Source organism: Sphaeramia orbicularis, chromosome 7 (genome assembly GCF_902148855.1).
Source record: "Sphaeramia orbicularis chromosome 7, fSphaOr1.1, whole genome shotgun sequence".
Classification (NCBI taxonomy): Eukaryota; Metazoa; Chordata; class Actinopteri; order Kurtiformes; family Apogonidae; genus Sphaeramia; species Sphaeramia orbicularis.
In genome coordinates, this window is record NC_043963.1 from 29,543,186 (window position 1) to 29,564,234 (window position 21,049).

Consider the following 21,049-nt stretch of genomic DNA (forward strand, 5'->3'; position numbering starts at 1 on the left):
CTTTTTTTTCTCAGTTAAATCTTTATTCAAGAAGGTAAAGTACACAATCAATATATACAACAAGAAAATAACAGGTTTGCCTATGGGGAAGGATTATACAATTATTATAATACAATGTCTAAATCAAAACAAATACTGGTGGTTTTTAAAGCCTTTTTGTTTCCATATTTATCTAAAAACTTTAAATAAAGTTCAATATCTTTAAAAAAAAAAAAAAAAAAAAAAAAAAGTTTGGTTTTGTGTTACGGAACTTACATTTGTGAATGAAAGATACTAGACTTTCAGAAACATCATGGTACTCAGACCTGTCATGACCTCCCACCATCACTTCCTGGCAGCAGGCAGTTTGTGTGTTATGGGTGGGTGGGTGGGGGGGAACCTGATCCTGTGAGAATACTATATTATGTCAAAACGTCTCCTCCTTTTGTCATCCATAGGCGGAGCACAGGTCTACAACTACTGTTCCCACAGTAGACTTGTGTCATAAACGCCTTCAGGACTGAGTCATTCAGCAAAACAGGCTGTTACTGGAACCTTTTACCCTCATGGGTTTATGCGTAAAGACTTGGGTACATGAAGCAGCTGAACTCTGCGTCTGGAAAAAAAAACTCCAAGAGCAGAAAACCAACCGATCTGAGCAGACACAAAGAAAAGACCTCCAGATGATCATTACCTTCTTCACCTGTAATGTCCGGTAGGCGTCAAAATGCGTCTTGGCATCGCGTTGACTTTCATTGTTATCGCGTTTTTTCCACTGCTGATGGAATGTGCCAAAACCACCTGTCAGGTAAGACAACACAACACCCCATAAACACCGGTAACACGCTGACAAGCTGACTGTGGGTTTTCAGATTTAACATATTTCTACCTATTTTAAATACATCTTAAAGTCAAATGCTGTGCCTTTTTACTGCAGCACAGAAACATTCACATATTTCTTATGTTTTACTTTTCATTTTCCTTTCTTATGTTTCACTTTTATTCCACTGGCAGCCATGTTTCCACGTGTGTTGATTTTGTGATAAACTGAAGGGTTAAGTGTTGCTTTATAATATGCCAGCGGTGTCAAAATCATTTTAATTCAGGGGCAACATACAGCCCAGTATGGTGTCAACTGGACTGGATCAGTAAAATTAGAACATAATAACCTTTGTTCAAACTTTTCTCTATGTTTTAGAGCAGTGGTTCCCAACCTTTTTAAGATCGTGACCCCATTTTAACATCACAAATTTCTGGCGACCCCAGACATTCAGAATTTTTTGCTAAAATGAATTTGTTTTTCATCATGTCATGTCATCATGTAATAGTTTGCTATACTATGTTGCAAATAAATGTTAATTTTAGACGACATTTAGTCTATATAATGTATATTATTATAGACGGAGGCAGAAAAGCCAGGTGTAGATTACTGCACAAAGTGAGAATTTTATTTTCCTTGGTCAGGATATGTACAGTCATTCCAGCTTGTATTTACTGACAATTAGTACTGAACAAACAATAACTCAAACTATGAATTATGAAAGAGCTGCAGCATCTGAAACTGACCACAATGAACATTTGAAAGATAAACAGTACCACAGTGCTTCAGTTTCAGCTTCAGTTTGTCATGTCTTTTATGGATTGGGATTGTCTCTCTCAACTCACCATATATATTTTTATTGGTAATTTTTTTTTTTTTTATTTATACCAATTACTAGAAATTTCAGACAACCCCATTTGAATTCCGGGTGACCCCACGTGGGGTCCCGACCCCTAGGTTGAAAAAGACTGTTTTAGAGTGATAAAAGTAAAAATACATTATGAAATGTTTAGATCTACAAACTAACCTTTAAAAATGTGGATAACATGAAGAACCCTTAAGAAAATATTTGCAATTTTAACAGTATTATGCTTCAGTTTAACATTTACACATGTGTAATACAACATACAGATCACAGTGGATCCACAAAGACACAAAACACTTAGTAACAGGCATAATATTGTTAAAATACCACTTACTTCTCTTAAGACATTTCATGTGGTTCATATTTGTTCAGGTTATTCACATTTTGAAAAAAAAAAAAAGGATAATTTGCAAATGTAGGCAGTTTCATGTATTTTTTCTTTTTCACACTAAAACGAAGGGAAATGTTTTCAGTTGTTATTATATCTAGGTTGTTATGATAGTATTTTATGGTCGGACCCATTTGGTCTGAAAATGGCCACTGAACTAAAATGATTTTAACTGTGAAATATGGAAAACATTAAATTTTTGTGTTTTCTTTGTCATAAATAACTCAGAATTCAAATAATTAAACTGGCATTTAAAGGGTTAAAATCCTGAAAATTGTTGCGTGTTTGGTATTTTTGAGCAGGGTAGAAGGTGTTATAGAGATTTATGAAAAAAGCAAGCAAAAAAAAAAAAAAAAAAAATTGCAAAATGATGATTTTATAGCAGTTTGTTTTGTGTGTACATTTTTGCCATGAAAGTAACCAGAGGGTGCAAAACACATGTAAGAGTTTAAGAGTTGGATTTCAAAAATATAACAAAAGAGAAAGCTCTTGCCAAATGATGTCCCAAAAGCTGCAACACAGTGAAAATGATCAACAAAGGGGGAAAAAAAAAGAGAAAAATGTACAAAAATGCCAGAGGAGGACTTAAGGGTTAATATCAAAGCAAACTAAACTGTACTGACTCCTGAATTAGCTGTAAAATGTGTTGCCACAAAAGCTGACATCTAATTTGACTTTGTGAAGATATGTGGTTCTAACAGGACAGGAACGCTCCAAATACACACAGCTACCCATGAAGTTGGAATAATTTTGTTTTTAGACACATTACTTATTTTATTCATATTTATACACATCAGTAATTACCTTTAACCTTTTATCTGGCAAGTGACTATTTTTTAGTAATTTCTGCACACATTACAAGACAGTGACAGCAACAGTTCCAGTGAGGACAGTGAGTCAACAATCTCAGGTCCAATGTGGTCTACAGGGTCTGTAAGGTCCACCTCTGCATGAACAGTGAGTGGACCTGCTTTGTTAGGTACCATGAAGTAATGGTACTAATGTAAGGAATGATGTTCAAAGGGAGAATGTGGATGTGGACAGCGGTCTGGATCAGCACTTATATTGGTCTAATGTTCTAAAAGTGATGTTCTAATGTTCTAAAATACATATTCCTGTCACATTACATATGTATTTTTTAATCACCTCTGGGCAAGGAACCAAATATGGTAACTTCAGTGACCTTGATTTATTACATGACAATAAAAATTTGGAAAAAGTTCACAAAAGTAATCAAGTCTTGTGTCCTTTAATAACTTCTATGAATGAACAATAAAGGGTTAACTAGGCTTAATGATTACAAACTTAGTCCCATTTACACTTTATCAAAGATAGATCACATTGTTACAGTCATTGTGCAAATGACCTCAGATTTAATCATCTACAGACATTAGTGCCTTTATCACTGTTTGGGTACTCCTTGCTTTGAAATCTTCTACATCACTATCTAAATCTGTCACAATAAAAGATGAAATCTATTTTTGAAGCCAGGAAAAATACAATATGCATTAAGAGGAAACAATGATTGCTTTAATAATACATGTTAACCATTCATTTCACATTGTAATAACACGGCTCTGTAACCTCCTGACTGTGATTTGACTTCATTTCATAGCTTAACAGTTACAATAATGTACTATAGAGTCCTTTTTTACCCTTAAAGACCGAGAACTATTTTTGTGGCGACTTCAAAAATGACTTTTTTTCCCCACATTTAACCACACCTTAGTAATCCATCACCATTTATTATAATATTATTCTCTACAATTTGCAGTTTTCAGTGTATTTTCCTGCATTTAATTGATCAACTATTTATATGTTCATAAAAGCTCAGAGAAAATTCAAAGGTTATTATTTTCAAAGAAAGAAAAAGTGACTGTTTCAGCAAAGTAGGTCATTACTGAATGTAAAAACAAACACCTACGACCAGTCATTTAGTGAACCAATGATTCAGAAGATGACACAGTTTCCACATTCAGCACAGACCCTCTGAACATCCAAACAAGTCATATCTGATGCTACTGAAAAGCTAAAAAAAAACTGTATTTTACCTGAATTATCTAAATGTATTGATAGGATTAGTGGATCATTGGTTATTAAACATTTCAATCAGTAGATGCTCTTGGTCACTGGTTATTATTTTCCTTATTTCACTTATTATTATTATCTGTTTCTTTTTTGTCCTATGGAGTTTACACGTAAAATTCTAATGAAAGAACAACAACATATGGGAAACTTGTATTTTATATTATTAATTTCTATTAATAATGCATTGAAACAACAAAAAAGTTAATCATTTACAGTAGTAAAATAAAAAAAAAATACACTTACCGCAGCATTAATAAGTATCCCAATATTTCATACGTAGTATTAAAACCTTGACTGATACTATTTTACTGAAGATGAGGACAAATCAGTAACTATTTTATCGCATGAAATAAATCTATAAGCGTAACAAATAATCTAATATGCTATTTCTAGGCCACAGTATTTCTTTTGTATTAATCAAATGTCACTCTCTTGTCTCTATTTTAGATGCAACAGCCACATGGTAAGTTTCAGGTTTTTGTGGTACAAGTAACTGTTTACATGAAAGGCTCTAGAATTTCCCATGAGTCACCTGGGTGGTCCTGTTTCCTCCCCCCCGACAGACTTAATCAAAGGTCCCTGTCTCGTGAACCTGACTTCAGTCCGTCAGTTTGGGGATTCTTACTATGAATGCGTCACTGTCCATGTTTGGATGACGGATATAGGTAAAAAAAAAAAAAAAAATTCAAATGCAATCACATACGTCATATTTAATCATCAACATAAAACTGTCTTGTTAAACAAGTGTTGCATCATTGTGTTTTCTTTCAGAGCTCAGTAATGCCCCGAGGATTGACATTCATCACATTCAGTCTCTGGGTCATGAACAGTTCATCAAAAGCCTTAAGCCTAAAAAGGTTGGCCTTTTTTTTTTTCTTGAAGCCATTTAATAATTAATACTACTTGTGTCCAACTGTACAGCATTTTATCCAATTAGCTGCGTTCACATTGCCAGCAATAGTGTCCAAAATTTTCTGTTTTGTTTTGTTTTTGTGAACAGCACAAATCATGCAAACATAAAATCTAATCATTTCAGGTTTGATCTGGGGACGTCTCCATATGTGGTCCTGAATCAGATCTTTTTCAGTGCGACCTCAGTCTGAACAATCAGATAAGAATTTAGGTAGAGGTTCATCACAACTCTGCAGGGAGTCACTCACACGTGATGAAGTAGTTCAAATGCAGCGGTAAAATGAATCCGAAACATCCCATATAATAAATACTGACATGGACCATTCAAGTCAAATCAAATCAAATCAACACATTACATCACATCACATTACATATTGAGTTGGTTGAAACCAGACACTAAGCCAATTTACAGAAACCCAACAGAATCCTCCAGGAGCAACTGCACAGTGATTATACAAATATAATATAGAGGTAGACCGAAATATTGATTTTTTTCAATATTGGCCATCAGCTTTGATTTTCTTTTTTTTTTTTTTGAAAGCTGATATTTGATCAGTAGTAAAAATGTTAGAAGGCATTTGATCAGGCATCTGTGTGGGCAGCACTTGAAGTTCAGTAAATGTTAAAAGAGTACTATGTGTACGTGTATTAATAATTTCATTTATATTACTGCATAAAAATGTTAATTATCTGAGTGTTTCAATTGTATTTTAAGGTCAATGCGCTTAAAAAAAAAAAAAAAAAAAAAAAAAAATTGGCCTTAAATATCGGCCTCAAAAATTGACTGTAGATGTCGTCCATCAGCTAACCAAATTTTAAAAAATCGGCATTGGCATCGGCCTTAGACATACCCATATTGGTTGACCTCTAATGTAATATTCCAAACTCTCAACAGCAGGGGAAATCACACACCAGGACACACACAGGATTACCAAAACCACCAACAGATCATAGATACATACATATATATACACACAGACTGCATCACTCACTGAATAAAGAACAAAGCTCATTGTTTACACACATATATTTTATGGTATCATCAAGTTTTCTTCTTCAAACAAAAGTCAAAATATCACAGTGTCTTATAAGTTTTACCTGCTGATAGTTTACATTATAGCTCTGTTAGTTTAGCTCTGTTTTTAGACAGAAAAGACACAGTAAACCCACAAATCACCTCATGGAATCAAAAAGATCCAACTGTATTTTTATTCTCTCTTTGTTAGTGTGTCAAGGACAGAAAACTAAAAGCAGGACGAAACAGATTTTGCTGCCGGGACACACAGCAGTTGACATATACTAATATCAGTTCGGCCCTGGTGAGACACATTTACTGTTTTAAGCTTTCTATAATAATGTTTTTATAATATTTTTTTTTGTACAATAATTCTGATACTTTCTTTTTCAGTGGAAGCTGGTATATAACTGTGTCAAGACTGAAGTAAGAGACACTGTCCTAGTGTCTTACAGCACTAGATCTACAAACTGCAGTGCCAAATACACAGTGACAGGTAGTGTAATAAGTACGAGTGGACAGAATTTCACGTTTGGCCTTTTGTTTTATATTTCCTTTCCGTCTCATGTGCTCTTCCTTTTCTGCACTTGCTCCTTTTCATGTTTTTTTCTTATGTATCAGAAATGTCTGTGTCTTAAAGTCTGAAGACTGAATGTTACAAATGTCAGTGATCAGTTGAGGGTAGAAAAACCTTATTAACTCTATTACAAAACTGCAGATTGCCTCTTGAAATTTACTACATCCTTGAAAAGATCTTTGCCATTTTTATTATTGTTTCAGGTATTGTTTTTTGAGACTTCTTCCTTACAACTGCATCCAAACCAGGCTCATACAGTATAGTTTCAGCAGTGAAGCGCACATCATATTCATTCATTCATTCATTCATTCATTTGTTTATTTATTTGTCAGTGACAATGCAGTGAAACATAGTAGACATATACAGCATCTGATATTCTGCACAAGGAGTAAATAAAAAGCTATAAAAAGAAATATTTACATTTTTGGTAGTTTGCAACTCCTGTCCCTGGTTGGGCTTCTCAACAGAGAAATGTATTTACAGTATAAACAACAGCAAAAAAAACCAAAACAAAACAAATAAAAAGAACAGTAAGAACAATAGTACAATAGTATAAACTAGAAGCACTCGGAGAGCACAGACCTTCGCCATGGCAGATCAGTGCCCTGGATTTGGATGAAAATTTCAGGAAATGTTGATACTGGCACAAGGAACAAATGATTACATTTTGGTGGTGATCGGGGGTGGGGTGGGGGCACTGATCTGCCTTGGTGGAGGTTTGCGCTGTCTTTTCTAGAAAAGCACTCGTAGAGTGCAGACCTCCGCCAAGGCAGATCAGTAACCCCCCCACCCCCACCCCTGATCACCACCAAAATTTAATCATTTGTTCCTTGTGCCAGTATCAACATTTCCTGAAATTTTCATCCAAATCCATCCATAACTTTTTGAGTCATCTTGCACACAAACAGACAAACAGACAAACCAACGCTGACAAAAACATAACCTCCTTGGCGGAGGTAATAAACAACATAAAATCCAATTCACGTTTCACCCACATTCACACACTCAAAGTAAAACAGTCAGACCTTACCAGACATTGTACATTTTATAAGTGGGTACATTTGTTTCAGTTCTTGAATCTTTTCTGTGAATGTTTTGACTTCTGTTATCAGTTTTATGTAATTTGACATTGTGCTTATGGAGAAAGCCAACTGCCCAAGTGTATTTATTTTTGTGTCACTCAGATCCCATTCCAGACTTTCATGTGTCTGTAAACAAGTCGTCCAAATCCTTCACTGTTAGTGCGATGCCTGGAAACAAAGTACACATCAGATGGTGTTACCTAACAATGTCAGGACGTTGCACTGGTGACGCTGACCTCACTACTGTAAGCAGCACCGGTAAAACTCCTCTTCACACTTTTGTATGAACACAAAGCAGAAGGTGAACACGATGTTCTGCGTTACATTCATGTGTTACAGATTGATCCATCTCAGACTCCATCCGCTGTTATAAACTTCCCTTACCTTCTGCCCTGCACCTGTGTGGAGGTACTTGACTCAAAATGACTTCCTGACATTGGTGTTTTTTGTTGTTCTGGCTGGTTTTTCATATGTCCATGTGTGCATTTCTGTATTCACAGGCATATTACACCTATAGTGATGCCAAGCGATCATTGCCCAAATGCCCTCTTAGGAATACAACCATTACAGGTGAACTGACCACACCCAGATACAAGATAATTAATGTTCCTGTAGGGATTGTTCATTTCAGAGAGACTTTTTGTCACTTTCTTGTTGTTGTTGTTCTTTTTTTTGAGTTCTTCAATTTCTTTATTAAACTTTTCATACATAATTTCAGAAAGAACACAAAATCACAGACAAGAGCTTATGACAAGAATGTTCAAGGATCAACTTTAACATCAACTTCAACTTTCAGCTTTATTTATCCTTAGGAAAGGAAATTCGGTGTGCAGCAGGGGTCATAAACACATAAGCACATATGCAAAAACACATACACAGAAACAGCACCCCCAGATGCCACCCCAATAAAATCACACAATACAGGAAAACACAGTGTATGGACAATAACACCGTAAAGCTATTAAAATAAAATAACACAAGAAAAAACATACACAAAATATAAAAAAAACCATATAAAACAACACAAAACATGATATATGTATTACAAGTTGCTAGTGAAGCGGTATTGGGTTGTTAACACAGGATTGGAAAAAAAATCAGTCGGAGTTTACAGGGAAGTCCAGCTTCCGAACATGTTCAAAAAAAGGGTCCCATATTTTAGAGAATTGTTGTTGTGAGCCCCTCAACAAGTGTCTGATTTTTTCCAAATTGGCAAAATAAAGTACATCCCTGACCCAATGAGACTGAGACGGTAGAGTGAACGATTTCCATTTTAGAAGAATCAGTCGTCGCGCCAACAAACGGACAAAGGCTATAAAAGATCTGTTTTCTGAAGACAATGATGAAACATTTGAAGTTGCACCAAACAGAGCAATAGTAGAGCTTGGCACAATAGTTGTTATTGTTCTTCTTTTTCTTCTTCCATCAGTCATGAGTGCTCATTATTATATGTATTGAAATGTGTTTTTCCAAACAATAGTTAATCTAAGTAAACGGTTCTTGCATAACGTCACCTACTTTCAAGTTGGAGGAGAAGAACTTACAATAGGTCAAGAAGTCCAGCAGTACTTTTTTTCCACTCTAAATTTAGACCAACACATTTCAGCTTTTTGCCTTCATCACGGTCATCAGGAAATACGTCCACTACATACACTATCTATATTTAATAGAATATGAAACATGAAAAAAATCTGCAAAAAAACAACCATTCCTGTACTTCCATGCACTGATTGACCAACAGGGTCTTTGTGAAGATGTGTTGGGTTTACTCCAGACAATACAGAGTCCTTTGTGTATCTTTCACAGGATTTGATTTCTTTCCTTTTTCCCTAATGCTATTATTGTTTCTATTACATGAAAGACGTTGTGTTGCTTTTGTAGAGCACGTGTCACATACTGCAGCGGCTCAGGTTGTAATCTGGCCTCAATGTCATGTACTGTACCTTCCCCCTTGTTTTCTGTCTGTGTCACACTATATGGCCAAAAGTATTGGGACACATTCAATTCAGGTGTTTCATTGCTGGCAGAGATCTGATCTGCAAAACTATGATGACAAATGTAATATAATTTTATAATGTGACCAATATTATTGCAGTTAAGATTTTTATTTCATCTTTAGATTTTGTTTGGTTTATATTACCATCAAAAATTCTTAAGAAGTGTTTGTTTTTATTCAACTCAACAGTGATTTTTTTTTCAAATCAATTGTTTTAAATATTATATCAGTAGATTTATTTAATATTTGTCCTATTCTGACTATAAATAGTCATTTCAAACCACACATAACCATCTAGTTTCTTCACTCAGGAAGAAAAATCAGCCTTTAACTTAGCTCTAAAAGACCTGAACAGCTGCTGGCAACCAAAAACATCTACTGATTGATAATGTTTAGTAACCTTCGAACCTCTAATCCTATTAATACACTGAAATAATTCTGGGAAAATGCAGTTTCTCAGCTTTTCATTGTCATCAGATTTGGTTCAGTTGGACATTTAGAGACTCCTTAGAGAACATGGAAACACTGTCATGTTCTGTAATATTTATTCACCAGTAGAATCCACATAGTTTGAGAAGTGTCAGTGGTTGTAGACACTTGTTTTTATGCTATTTTGCTGAAAGTCATTTTCACTTGAGTTTTTATAAAATAACTTTCAAATTTACTTTTAGATTTATGATCATCTACATTGTCAGTGAAGTAATTATAGGAAAATACCCGATTTTCACTGAAAAATACAAATGAAAAGGATAATATTATAATAAATGGTGATAAATCACTCAGGAAAGGTTAATGTAAGGAAAAATTCATCTTGAAGTTGCTACAAAAATAATTCTAGGTCTTTAAGGGTTAAAGAGAAATATTGATTTGACATTTATATAAAACTGATAATTACTGACAACAACTAATACGAACATTTTTATTATGATAATGTTTCAAATTAACAGGAATGACTGTAGGTGTGATGTGTCCCAAATTTTTGTGCATATAGATTATCTCCAATATAGTGAGATAAAAATTTAATAACATTCTGAAGATTTAAGGTTTTGTTATTGTAACATTCAGATCACTTCCTCTTGAAGCTTCTTGACCCAGTTTGATTTGTGGACACTGTAGGTGTGGCTACATGTAGCTATGTACTACTTAGTTGTAGTTGTAAAACTGTAGTGTAAAACTTAAGAGTAGAGAGAAATTTCAAAAATAATATTTAACCCTTTCATGCATTAATTATGAGAACCTTAGTCTAGATTTTTTTGTCTTGGGTGTTTTTATTCCTCCTTAGGCATGAAAAAAATAATGTGATCCGAGTTTTTTTTTTTCATGGAGTTACAAAAATGTCCATACATTTAATTTTTGAAGTATAGAAATGTGTTTAAAACCCAATATCAGAAAGTGATATGAAAACAATGACAGAAAAACATTTTTAATGCTGCTAATCTGATGTTTTCTCACATTTTAACATATTCTAATGCTAGTTGTTACTCACTTCATTGAAATAATATGCAAAAAAACCCTCTTTTTGTCTTACAAATAACAATTGATGTACACTAAAACATGTCACTGCTGATCAGGTTTATCAAGAACAGCAAAGTTACAGTAATGGTATGAATGTCAGTGTATGAGATGATGCATAAGGGTCCACTGTATTGGCTGACATGGAACTAAAACAACAAAACCCATGAATATACAAGGAAACGACTTTGAATAACTGTCCACTGTAGTGACCAATATGCATGAAAGGGTTAAAAACCATGGCTCAAACACTAAACCATCTGTACCATCAATTATGGACAAACACATTTTTTGTCGGTTTACTTCCTCACAAACACATTCATGGCTGAATGGTTGTTAGTGATGGTGTTGTCATACTGTGTCTTAATCACATCCATATCTACACCACTATAACAGATGTCAGTGATGTTTGGTACTCCGCTGAAGTCGAACTGCATGAACAGCTTCTGGTTTGGAGGTCAAAGTGTCCTGTCAGCGATGCAAAGATCTCTGCCTCCCTCTGTTGGAAGCAGCATGAACACCTCTGCACGCCTGTATTCAACCTGTCCCAAGTGGAGAAAGAGGAGAGACATAAACTGGTACGTTTGTCATCAATTTCCTAACAAATATATTATGAAGTAATGGGGTTCTCAAATACTTACCGTGTCTCCTTAACAGATATATAACACATCTGCTGTGGACAAACACCCTCAGATGTGTGTCCAGGTGAGAATGAGTTAGACATCCCTTTATTTATATTTGGGTGCTTCTATCAAACTGGTCCCTAAAAACAGGACATGGGGACTTAAAATTCAAACCAGATGTAGACTAATGTTATGAAGTAATTTTGGAAGCACTTTGGGTCTATTTTAAAAATAAATACTTACTGAGATAATAGAGAAACTATTCTTCAGATAAAACACATTTTTATATTATTTTACATTATATTTAATACAAAAATCTGCATGTAACATAGTCAAAAGGACACGAAAACTATGTACTACTATTTTTTTAAAAGATTCTAAGAGTATTCTCTCACAGGTACGTTTTAAGAATTGAACTAATTATACAAGGCAGAGTGTTTCACAGAAATGACCGCTGTTGCAAAATCATTCACGATTTACATGCGTTTAACTGGGCAGGTTCTGTATGTAATGCAAGTGGACACAATGGGTTACATACAAAACCTGGAATGAGACTGCCAATTCATGAAAAACCTGCATGTCTGGATAAGAAACACCACTTGGATCATCAAATTTAACAGTGTCTTTATTTATAGTGCTATATAAGACCATTTCAAGCCATATTTTCCAGCTGTTTTGTTGCACTGACACCTAGGTAGCTTTTCATGTCCCAGTTTTGGTCCTATTTTTGGCCCCAATATTTTATTAAAAATTCATTAATTTTAGGATAGCTCAGAGCAAGAGTATAATTTTTTTGCATTTATCTGAGGTCATCATTAGGTACATCCTGGGGGGAAATATATCTAAATTTCTTTTTTATTATTGGGTCTAAAAAAGCTGGAAAGTGCCACGTACCAAAATGAACCCAGTTTCATTGAAGCACCCAGTTGTATTGTGTTAGTGATAGTTGCAGATTCATCAGTATTTGTGTTTCATCTTCATAGTTTTCTCTACAAGGCAGCCATAACATCTCTTGCCCTTTTCAAGCTGGTGAGTAAAACTGAAAAAAAGCTCTTTCTAAGTTATTCTGAAATATTTTGTCCATTTTTTAATTCTTGTTTCCTCTTTTGACTGCATATTTCTTCATGCTTAAAAGACATGTCATCATGGGAGGTGAATATCGAGCCAGGCGTGCAGAGGGTATTTGTTTATATTACCTCCTCAGTCGCTGCAAAGTTCTCAGCTCAACTTTGTATCTTGAAAAGCGAAGGATGTGCACCCATTGGAGTGGTTCACTCAGGTAGAATGGTAAGTCTGTAAACTGTAAAAGTGTGTTTGTAAAACAGAGACAAATGCAGTTGATTTTAATACAAACTCAGTCTTACAACAGACTGTACAACACAATAGCATAACCTTGTCCTGTATGTGTCTCATCTGTACTGTCTGACATTTTGCTCTTCCACTCTGTTGTTAATATGTGTATAGTCTGTGTACTTTTTATTACTATTATTATTATTTTTAAATTTAATATTGTTTGTTTTTTGCACTATCTTTATGCATGCACACTTATTCTGTTGCTGCCTTGGCCATTGAATTTCCCCATTGTGGGATCAATAAAATCTATTCTATTCTATTCTATTCTATTCTATTCTATTCTATTCTATTCTATTCTATTCTAATCTAATCTACGTTTTACAGGACAAGAATAATTCTGCGATAACTATAAATGTTCTTCTGTCCAACGTTACTGAGAGGCCATGTGTACAGGTAAGACAACATTAAGAGAAGTTTCTAGACTCATTGCATTTCTTGTTCTTGCGTCTAAATCTGTCAACATGATTTTGGTCAGGTGCGGCAGTCAGATCGCGCTCTTCATGGGAAAAGAATCTACTGTCCTGATTGTGAGTTCTCTAAAAACACACACATACAGTCCAAGAAAAATATTATTAGACCATCAAAAGTCCTCAAAAACAACGGTTATGCAATCAAGTACTATCTCCTGTGTGTATCATGTGACTAAAACAGACAGAAAAGAAAACATGGAATGCCTAAAAGCACTGTTTTTGTCAGTACAATGCCAGAGCTATTGATGTAAGAACTGAAGTGATTTTGGTTATTATCAAGAAAACCATGGAAAATGGCAAGAGATCACCTCTTAAATTAAACTCTTATGAACTATATTTGTTGTTATCATTATATTTGTCCAAACAAATGTACCTTTAGTTGTACCAGGCATTAAAATGAACAAGAAATTGAAGAAAACAAAGGTGGTCTAATAATTTTTTCCGCGACTGTATGCCAGCACATTTAGGAACCCATGCATTAATATGTGAACACATGTGCATGAAACACTTACAAAGTACATAAACTCAGTGCATCTTCTGTGTTTCAGACACACACAACAGGTGTGGCATGTATGCGGTGGCAGCTTTGGTGTTTGTGGTTATTGTTACCTTACTGGGAATGTTCATCCACCGTCTCACCAAGAAAGGAGCTGCAGGTTAGTCCCTCATAGTGTGTTCCTTTAAAGAGGTTTGCATATTATTGACAGACCAGACTATCAACAGCAGAGGGAAGTTTCATACAAAGATACTCACGGTTACCGAAACCACTAATGATTTAATGCTACGTCTCAATATACGTCTTATTTGCTCACTGAATAAAGTCTGAAGCTTATTGTTTCTAAACATCTGTACTCTGGTATCATCAAGTTTTTTTCTCGAAACAAAAAGTCAGACCAGGTTAAATTGTCACTGCTGTCTTATAATCATTACATAGGTAACTGTATCATCTCATAGTTTGCATTATAGCTCTGTTAGTTTAGATATGGTTCCCAGTCTTTTTTGGCTCGTGACCCCATTTTAACATCACAAATTTATGGCAACCCCAGACATTCAAAATGGAGACTTTTTTTTTTTGGCTAAAATTAATTTGTTTTTGATCATGTAATAGTTTGCTATACTATGTTACAAATGAAAGTTAATTTTAGATGACATTTAGTCTATATAATGTATTTTATTCTGGACGGAGGCAGAAAAGTCAGGTGTAGATTACTGCACTAAGGGAGAATTTGATTTTCCTTGGTCAGGATATGTACAGTCAGTCCAGCTTGGATTTACAAGGCTGACAATTAATACTGAACAAACAAGAACTCAAACTATGAATTATGAAAGAGCTGCAGCATCTGAAACCGACCACAATGAACATTTGAAAGATAAACAGTACCACAGTGCTTCAGTTTCAGACTCACAGTTTGTCATGTCTTGGACTGTCTCTCTTAACTCACCATATATTTTTATTAGTACATTTTTTAGTTTGTTTATTTTTTTTTAGCAATTACTGGAAATTTCAGGCAACCCCATTTGAATTCCAGGCGACCCCAAGTGGGGTCCTGACCCCAAGGTTGAAAAACACTGGTTTAGACAGAAAACACTCACAGTAAAACCATAAATCACCTCCATTTTCTGGACAGGTTTTGCTGTCAATAGCTGCACTAAAGATCTGTTTGGAATCGTCCAAATAAGTCAGAGCTATCACAGTTTAGTCTGAACCATGAACCAACAAACGACAACTTAGCAAAGATAATACCATCATATAACTTTATACAGAGAAAGAAACACTGCAATTTCAGCATCAGACTTTGTTCTTTTGCTTTAGTGCTGTGTCCAGTGGTGAAAACATTGTCACTTCCTGTAGTTTTTATCATATTCTGACACTTTGTTCAAAGACCCTGTGTTATTAGTTGTCAAAGCCATTGGACACTGACAAAGTGACTCACTACTCCCTCTAGTGGTCAAATAAATCCAACATGACCCCCCTGGCTCGTAGGTGTGAATAGATTCAGTGCAAATGCCAACTATCCAATATACTGACATCTTTGACATAACCTCAGAGCTCTTTGTTCTAAATAATAATGATAATTTTGTCATTTATAATTAAATTTTTGTTAATGTCAAGTTAACATTTTTAGTTAATGTTATGATTTTAAGAATTTTTGATAAGGCTGTATCTTAAAATAATTGTGTATTTCTATGGTTACCTCACAAATGCTTGAGTCGAACGGTGTCACTAAGTGTCGCACCACAGAGTGTCATGTTAAATACCACAGATGTAAGCGTAGTTAATGTTATTATAATGTTTAATGTTTAGTGATGCTTTATGTAAATGTAATAACGTTAAATACCTATTAATGATGTTTTATATAAAGCAGGGGTCTCAAACTCATTTTCTTTCAGGGGCCACATTCAGTCCAATTTGATCTCAAGTGGGCCAGACCAGTAAAATAATAACATAATAACCTATAAATAATGACAACTGCAAATTTTTGTCTTTGTTTTAGTGCAACCCCCCCCCCCCCATTAAATTATGAAAATACTTACTTTTATAAACTATTAAAAAAAAAAAAAACCTGAAAAAACTGAAATTTAAAAAAATTAAAAATTAAAAATTAGTGCAATTTTAACAATATTATGCATCAACTTATCATTTCTACATGTGCGTTATGGATCGGATCTACAAAGACACTAAACACTTAGTAACAGGCAGAAAATTGTTAAAATTGTGCTTAATTTTCTTTAGACATTTCAGGTTGTTCATATTGTACAGGATAGTTTATAAATGTAAATACTTTCAGAATTTAATGTTATTTTTTTGCATTAAAACAAAGAAAAAAATGTGACATTTATATTATTTATAGGCATAATGCAATGTTATTTTTCTCACATCAAACCGAGAAGAAAATATGGAGTCATTCCTTTTTGTAGGTTATTCTGCTGTTATTATTTTACTGTAGGTCATATTGGTCTGTATGTGGAAACCGAACTAAAATGAGTTCCACAGCCTTGACTGTGAAATTTTTGCACTTTGTAAATTCATCCCACGGGCCGCATTGGAATCTTTGGCGGGCCGCGTTTGGCCTCCGGGCCGCATGTTTGAGATCCCTGATATAAAGGGAATAATGTTAAATACCTATTATAAAAAGAACCTTAATATAAAGTATTAACAATTATTGTAAATTTACAGGCTTATAAACCTAATGACACTGATCTCTTTCTTCCTCCTGAATTTTTAGGTTGGCTGTATATCCAGAAGCCAGTGTTGTTGGTGTGTTCATCTGAGCACCCGGCTCACATCTCTGCTGTTTGTACTTTAGCCTCCATCCTGCAGGCGGATCTAGGCGCCACAGTACATTTGGCTCTCTGGGCCCAAAGCTCACAAAACCAACCTGGGACTGGAGTGGCGGACCTGGGTCCTATTCCCTGGCTGTATGGGCAGTGGGAAACTGTGCTCAAAGCACAAGGAAATGTTCTGATTATCTGGACCCCTGAGGCCAAGCAAACCTATGAGAAGTGGTGGGATGAAATGGGAAAATTGGATAAAAGTGACAAAAGGAAGGAAGACTACAGCAAGGCAGAGAAGAGGCATAAAAAACCAAAAGCAGATGTAGAAGAGAATTTAAGATTAAATGGATTGAGACCAGGAAAATGCAAAGAAGATAAAACTGAGACAAAAAAAGATAATAAAACAGACTCATCTCCCCAGAATGAGCCTTGTACAGTGGTAGCACCAGTGTTTAGAGCTGCCCTTTCTTGTTTAGCAGGAGCAATTCAGGAAAACAAAGGTCAAAGGGTGGCCTTTGTCTACATACAGGGCCATGGACACAGCAAGGACATCCCCAGAACCTTCAGAGGTGTCCCTCGATACTGCTTACCTCATGATTTCAGGGGCTTGATACAGGAGTTAGGAGGGACGACAAGGACAACAGAGAACACAACATTCAGGTGGCACTGTTGGCCGAGGCTCATGTCTAAAGTTTTATCTCTGTGGCTGGCGAGGCAGTTAACCCACAGACTTCAAACACTGCTGCCACAGACACAAGAAAAGAAAATGAAAGGAGTCAGTGTCACATCATCAGAGAAAATGAAGGGTAAGCTCAAGTTGCCACTGGTGTTCGACACAGAGAGGCCAGGAAGTACTCCAGAGCAGGAGCCTCTGTACCGGTCACCATGGAGACCGGAGACGCCTCTATCTCAGGTTTCACCGGCTGGACAGACACAAATGTTTGTTCTTCTGGAAACATGATACACATGTGTGAAATGTGAGCTGCTGTTCCACACTGAACACCTCAGAGCCAGTGAATCCATACCCTTGTCACGGTCAGATCTAAAAGGCCACGACTTGTTTTGCATATTAAGAAAAACATAAAGCATCCTGTATCAAACACAGTCTGTTTATTTACAAAATGTGTGTTTTGAGACTGAAGCCGAACAAAACAGCTGTCTTATCTCTGTAAATTTTGTAACCTCTATGAAAATCCACTTGCAAATTTCATCTCTCTTTCATTACGAGTCCATTTAATGCTTGAAAATGTAGCACTGAAACAAAAGACTGCTTTTTACAGGGAGTCACATATTTGCATAAGATCCTCTAAAACACACGCACTGAACCTAACCTGGATTTTCTATATTAGTACAAGTGACAAGATGAAATGACTTATTTTGTAATGTGTTTTTTTTTGGTTTACCATTCAACTAATGTGTTCATGTCAAATTTTAATATTATTTTTGTAACCACCAGAATGAACTTTCTGTTTTTATTATGTTTTATAGCAAATAGCTGGTTTTTGTCTGGCATTTTGTCACACAGTATGCACACACATGCTACCTCCTTTTTTTCAAAAACAAACCGTAAAGTCTCATTTTATTTGCTTATCATACAGTTTAATAGTAGCCAGCAGCAAATGATCGAGATAAAAGTACAGCATAGAGCATTTTATGTTGTTATCAGTGTGTGCCGCAAAGAAGACAGTATTATTCAAATATTATCAACTGCTTAGAAACACAAGTTACCTCAAAATTTCAGAGCATTATAACAAGAAACCTGCAGCCAGGGTACTTTCCATCATCTCCTGTTTTACAGTTCAACGGAAAACTTTATGCAAAACAACTTTGAACTGTAAATCCAGATCCTGTCAACACTGACGATTCCACTTGTTCTACTCCCTTGAGACACATGTTCTTCTTTATAATTTGTTTGTCTTGCTTGATGTTGTTTGTTCATTGTGGATATTGTATGAAATAATGACATTTGATTAAAAAGTGACTCATGATAATTGTGTTAGACACAAGCTGAATGTTGTTTTTACAAGACTGGTTGATAGAAGACAAAGTACAGCATTTACGGAGTATTATATAGTATTAATAACTGAATTTGATAATATTTTCATACAGAGACAAATGGATTTCTTCTTCCAAGTCAGTCATGTAACCAGAATTAATGTCCACTTCAGTCTATATTATTGAGTTCACTGCTAGAGCTTGCAATCATTTCCTCCATTTTGAAACAAAGACAAAGACATGAGTCCTTCCTTGATATAATATCCAAGTCTTACCAAACTAACCTCTATAATCAGTGACTTTCATATGGAAATAAAAGGAGACTCATTAATGCCATCATATTAATCAATTTTTTTTTTTTTTTTGCATTTTATCACCATGAAGTTAGTAACAACTAGTATTAGAATATGTTAAAATGTGAGAAAACATCCGAATAGCTGCATGAAAAATGTTTTTGTTTCATAGTTTTTCTTCTTCCCACTCCTTTTCGAGTGTAGATGAATGATTTTGGAATTTTGAACAAATGCTTGAAATAAACAAAAAATTAATGAATGAATGAATAGTTTTCACACGGTACATCACTTTCTGATGATGGGTTTTAAATCAATGTTTCTTTGCTTAAATAATTAAATGTATGGTGTCCAGCTGAGCAGACATGTTTGTAACTCCATGAAAAACAGGTTCATAAAAAAAATAAAAAATAAAAAATAAAAAATCAATTGCATTGTTTTTTTCATGCCTAAAGAGGAATGAAAACACTCAGGAAAAAAATCTCAACTCAGGTTCTCGTAAATCAAACCACAGGAGTAGCTGGGATACATGTTCCTGGTTTGGTGTAGTATTAGTGGACAAAGAACTATTAGATCAGTTCCTTCAGTAAAGTACTAGACACTGTAAAAATACTCCATTGCAAGTGAAAGTACTATTTTCCATTCTATATTTGTCATCAAAATGAGCTTATATAACCATACCAAATGTAGTTAAAGGTAGAGTAGGGGATGTTTTCCTGGAGCATTTTTTACTATATTACTTAAAATCCCCTTCACACCCCAATTGCAACTAATTAATTAAATGCCCTAACACAAAAAGAAAAAATTTTTAGTCACCCATGGAATGGACAGGACTGAAAAAACACCATCCAATCATTTTGAGCAGCCCATTGAAATGATTGAATGGTGATATGTCTATCAAATTCAACTGCCATTTGTCCTTCCCCCTCTGCAAGTATAATCCAGTACTCTGGAGGCGTGGCTTGGGGGGTAAGTCTGAAGAAAGAGGTTTCAACTTTTGAATTGTGTATTTTCAAAATGTTTTTTCAGGATCTCCTACCCTACCTCTAAAGCACAGGTGTCAAACATGCGACCCGGGGGCCAAATCCTGCCAAAGGGTCCAATACGGCCCGTGGGATGAATTTGTGAAGTGCAAAAATTACACTGAAGAAATTAACAATCGTGTCAAAATCATTTTAATTCAGGTTCCACGTACAGATGCATACAGACCAATTAGTTCTCAAGTTGATCAGAGCAGTAAAATATCGTCATAATATCCTATACATAATGACAACAGCAAATTTTTTGTTTTGGTGTAAAAAAGTAAAATTACATGAAAATGTTTACATTAACAAACTATACTTTTTCAAAAAATTTGAATAACCTGAACAAATATGAACAACCTGAAATGTCTTAAGAGAAGTAAATGCAATTTTACCAACATTCTGTTTTTAAATGTTATGTGTATTTGTAGATGCACCGTGATCTGTAAGTTATAATGTGCACGTGTAAATGATAAACTGAAGAAGAATATTTTTTAAATTGCACTTTTTTTTCTTGAGACATTTCAAGTTGTTCCTATTATTCAGATTTTTAAGGAGACTTTGTAGATGTACACATTATCATAATTTAATTTAACTTTTTTCACTGTTATTATTTTACTGCTCCGGCCCACTTCAGATCATATTGGGGTGAATGTGTCCCCTGAACTAAAATGAGTTTGACACCCCTGCTCTAAAGTGTTGAAGGTCAAAGTGTTCATTGTGCAGGAAAACAGACCTTTAGTAAAAGTCACTAATTGCATTCACTGTCATTGATATAAACATTTT

General features: G+C 35.0%; 1 protein-coding gene across 1 annotated transcript; it reads left to right on the forward strand.

Moving 5' to 3' along the window:
* Window positions 1-464: 464 nt before the first annotated feature.
* Window positions 465-19,392, forward strand: LOC115421899 (uncharacterized). The gene is made up of 17 exons (XM_030137898.1): window positions 465-787; window positions 4,588-4,603; window positions 4,704-4,805; window positions 4,912-4,997; window positions 6,279-6,371; window positions 6,461-6,563; window positions 7,829-7,971; window positions 8,066-8,134; window positions 8,227-8,296; window positions 11,631-11,812; window positions 11,892-11,939; window positions 12,841-12,886; window positions 12,993-13,144; window positions 13,535-13,603; window positions 13,686-13,737; window positions 14,229-14,336; window positions 16,908-19,392. Exons 1-17 carry the CDS (start codon window positions 707-709, stop codon window positions 17,915-17,917), a joined length of 2,430 nt encoding a protein of 809 aa, XP_029993758.1. The 5' UTR covers window positions 465-706; the 3' UTR covers window positions 17,918-19,392.
* The last annotated feature ends 1,657 nt before the right edge of the window (window positions 19,393-21,049 follow it).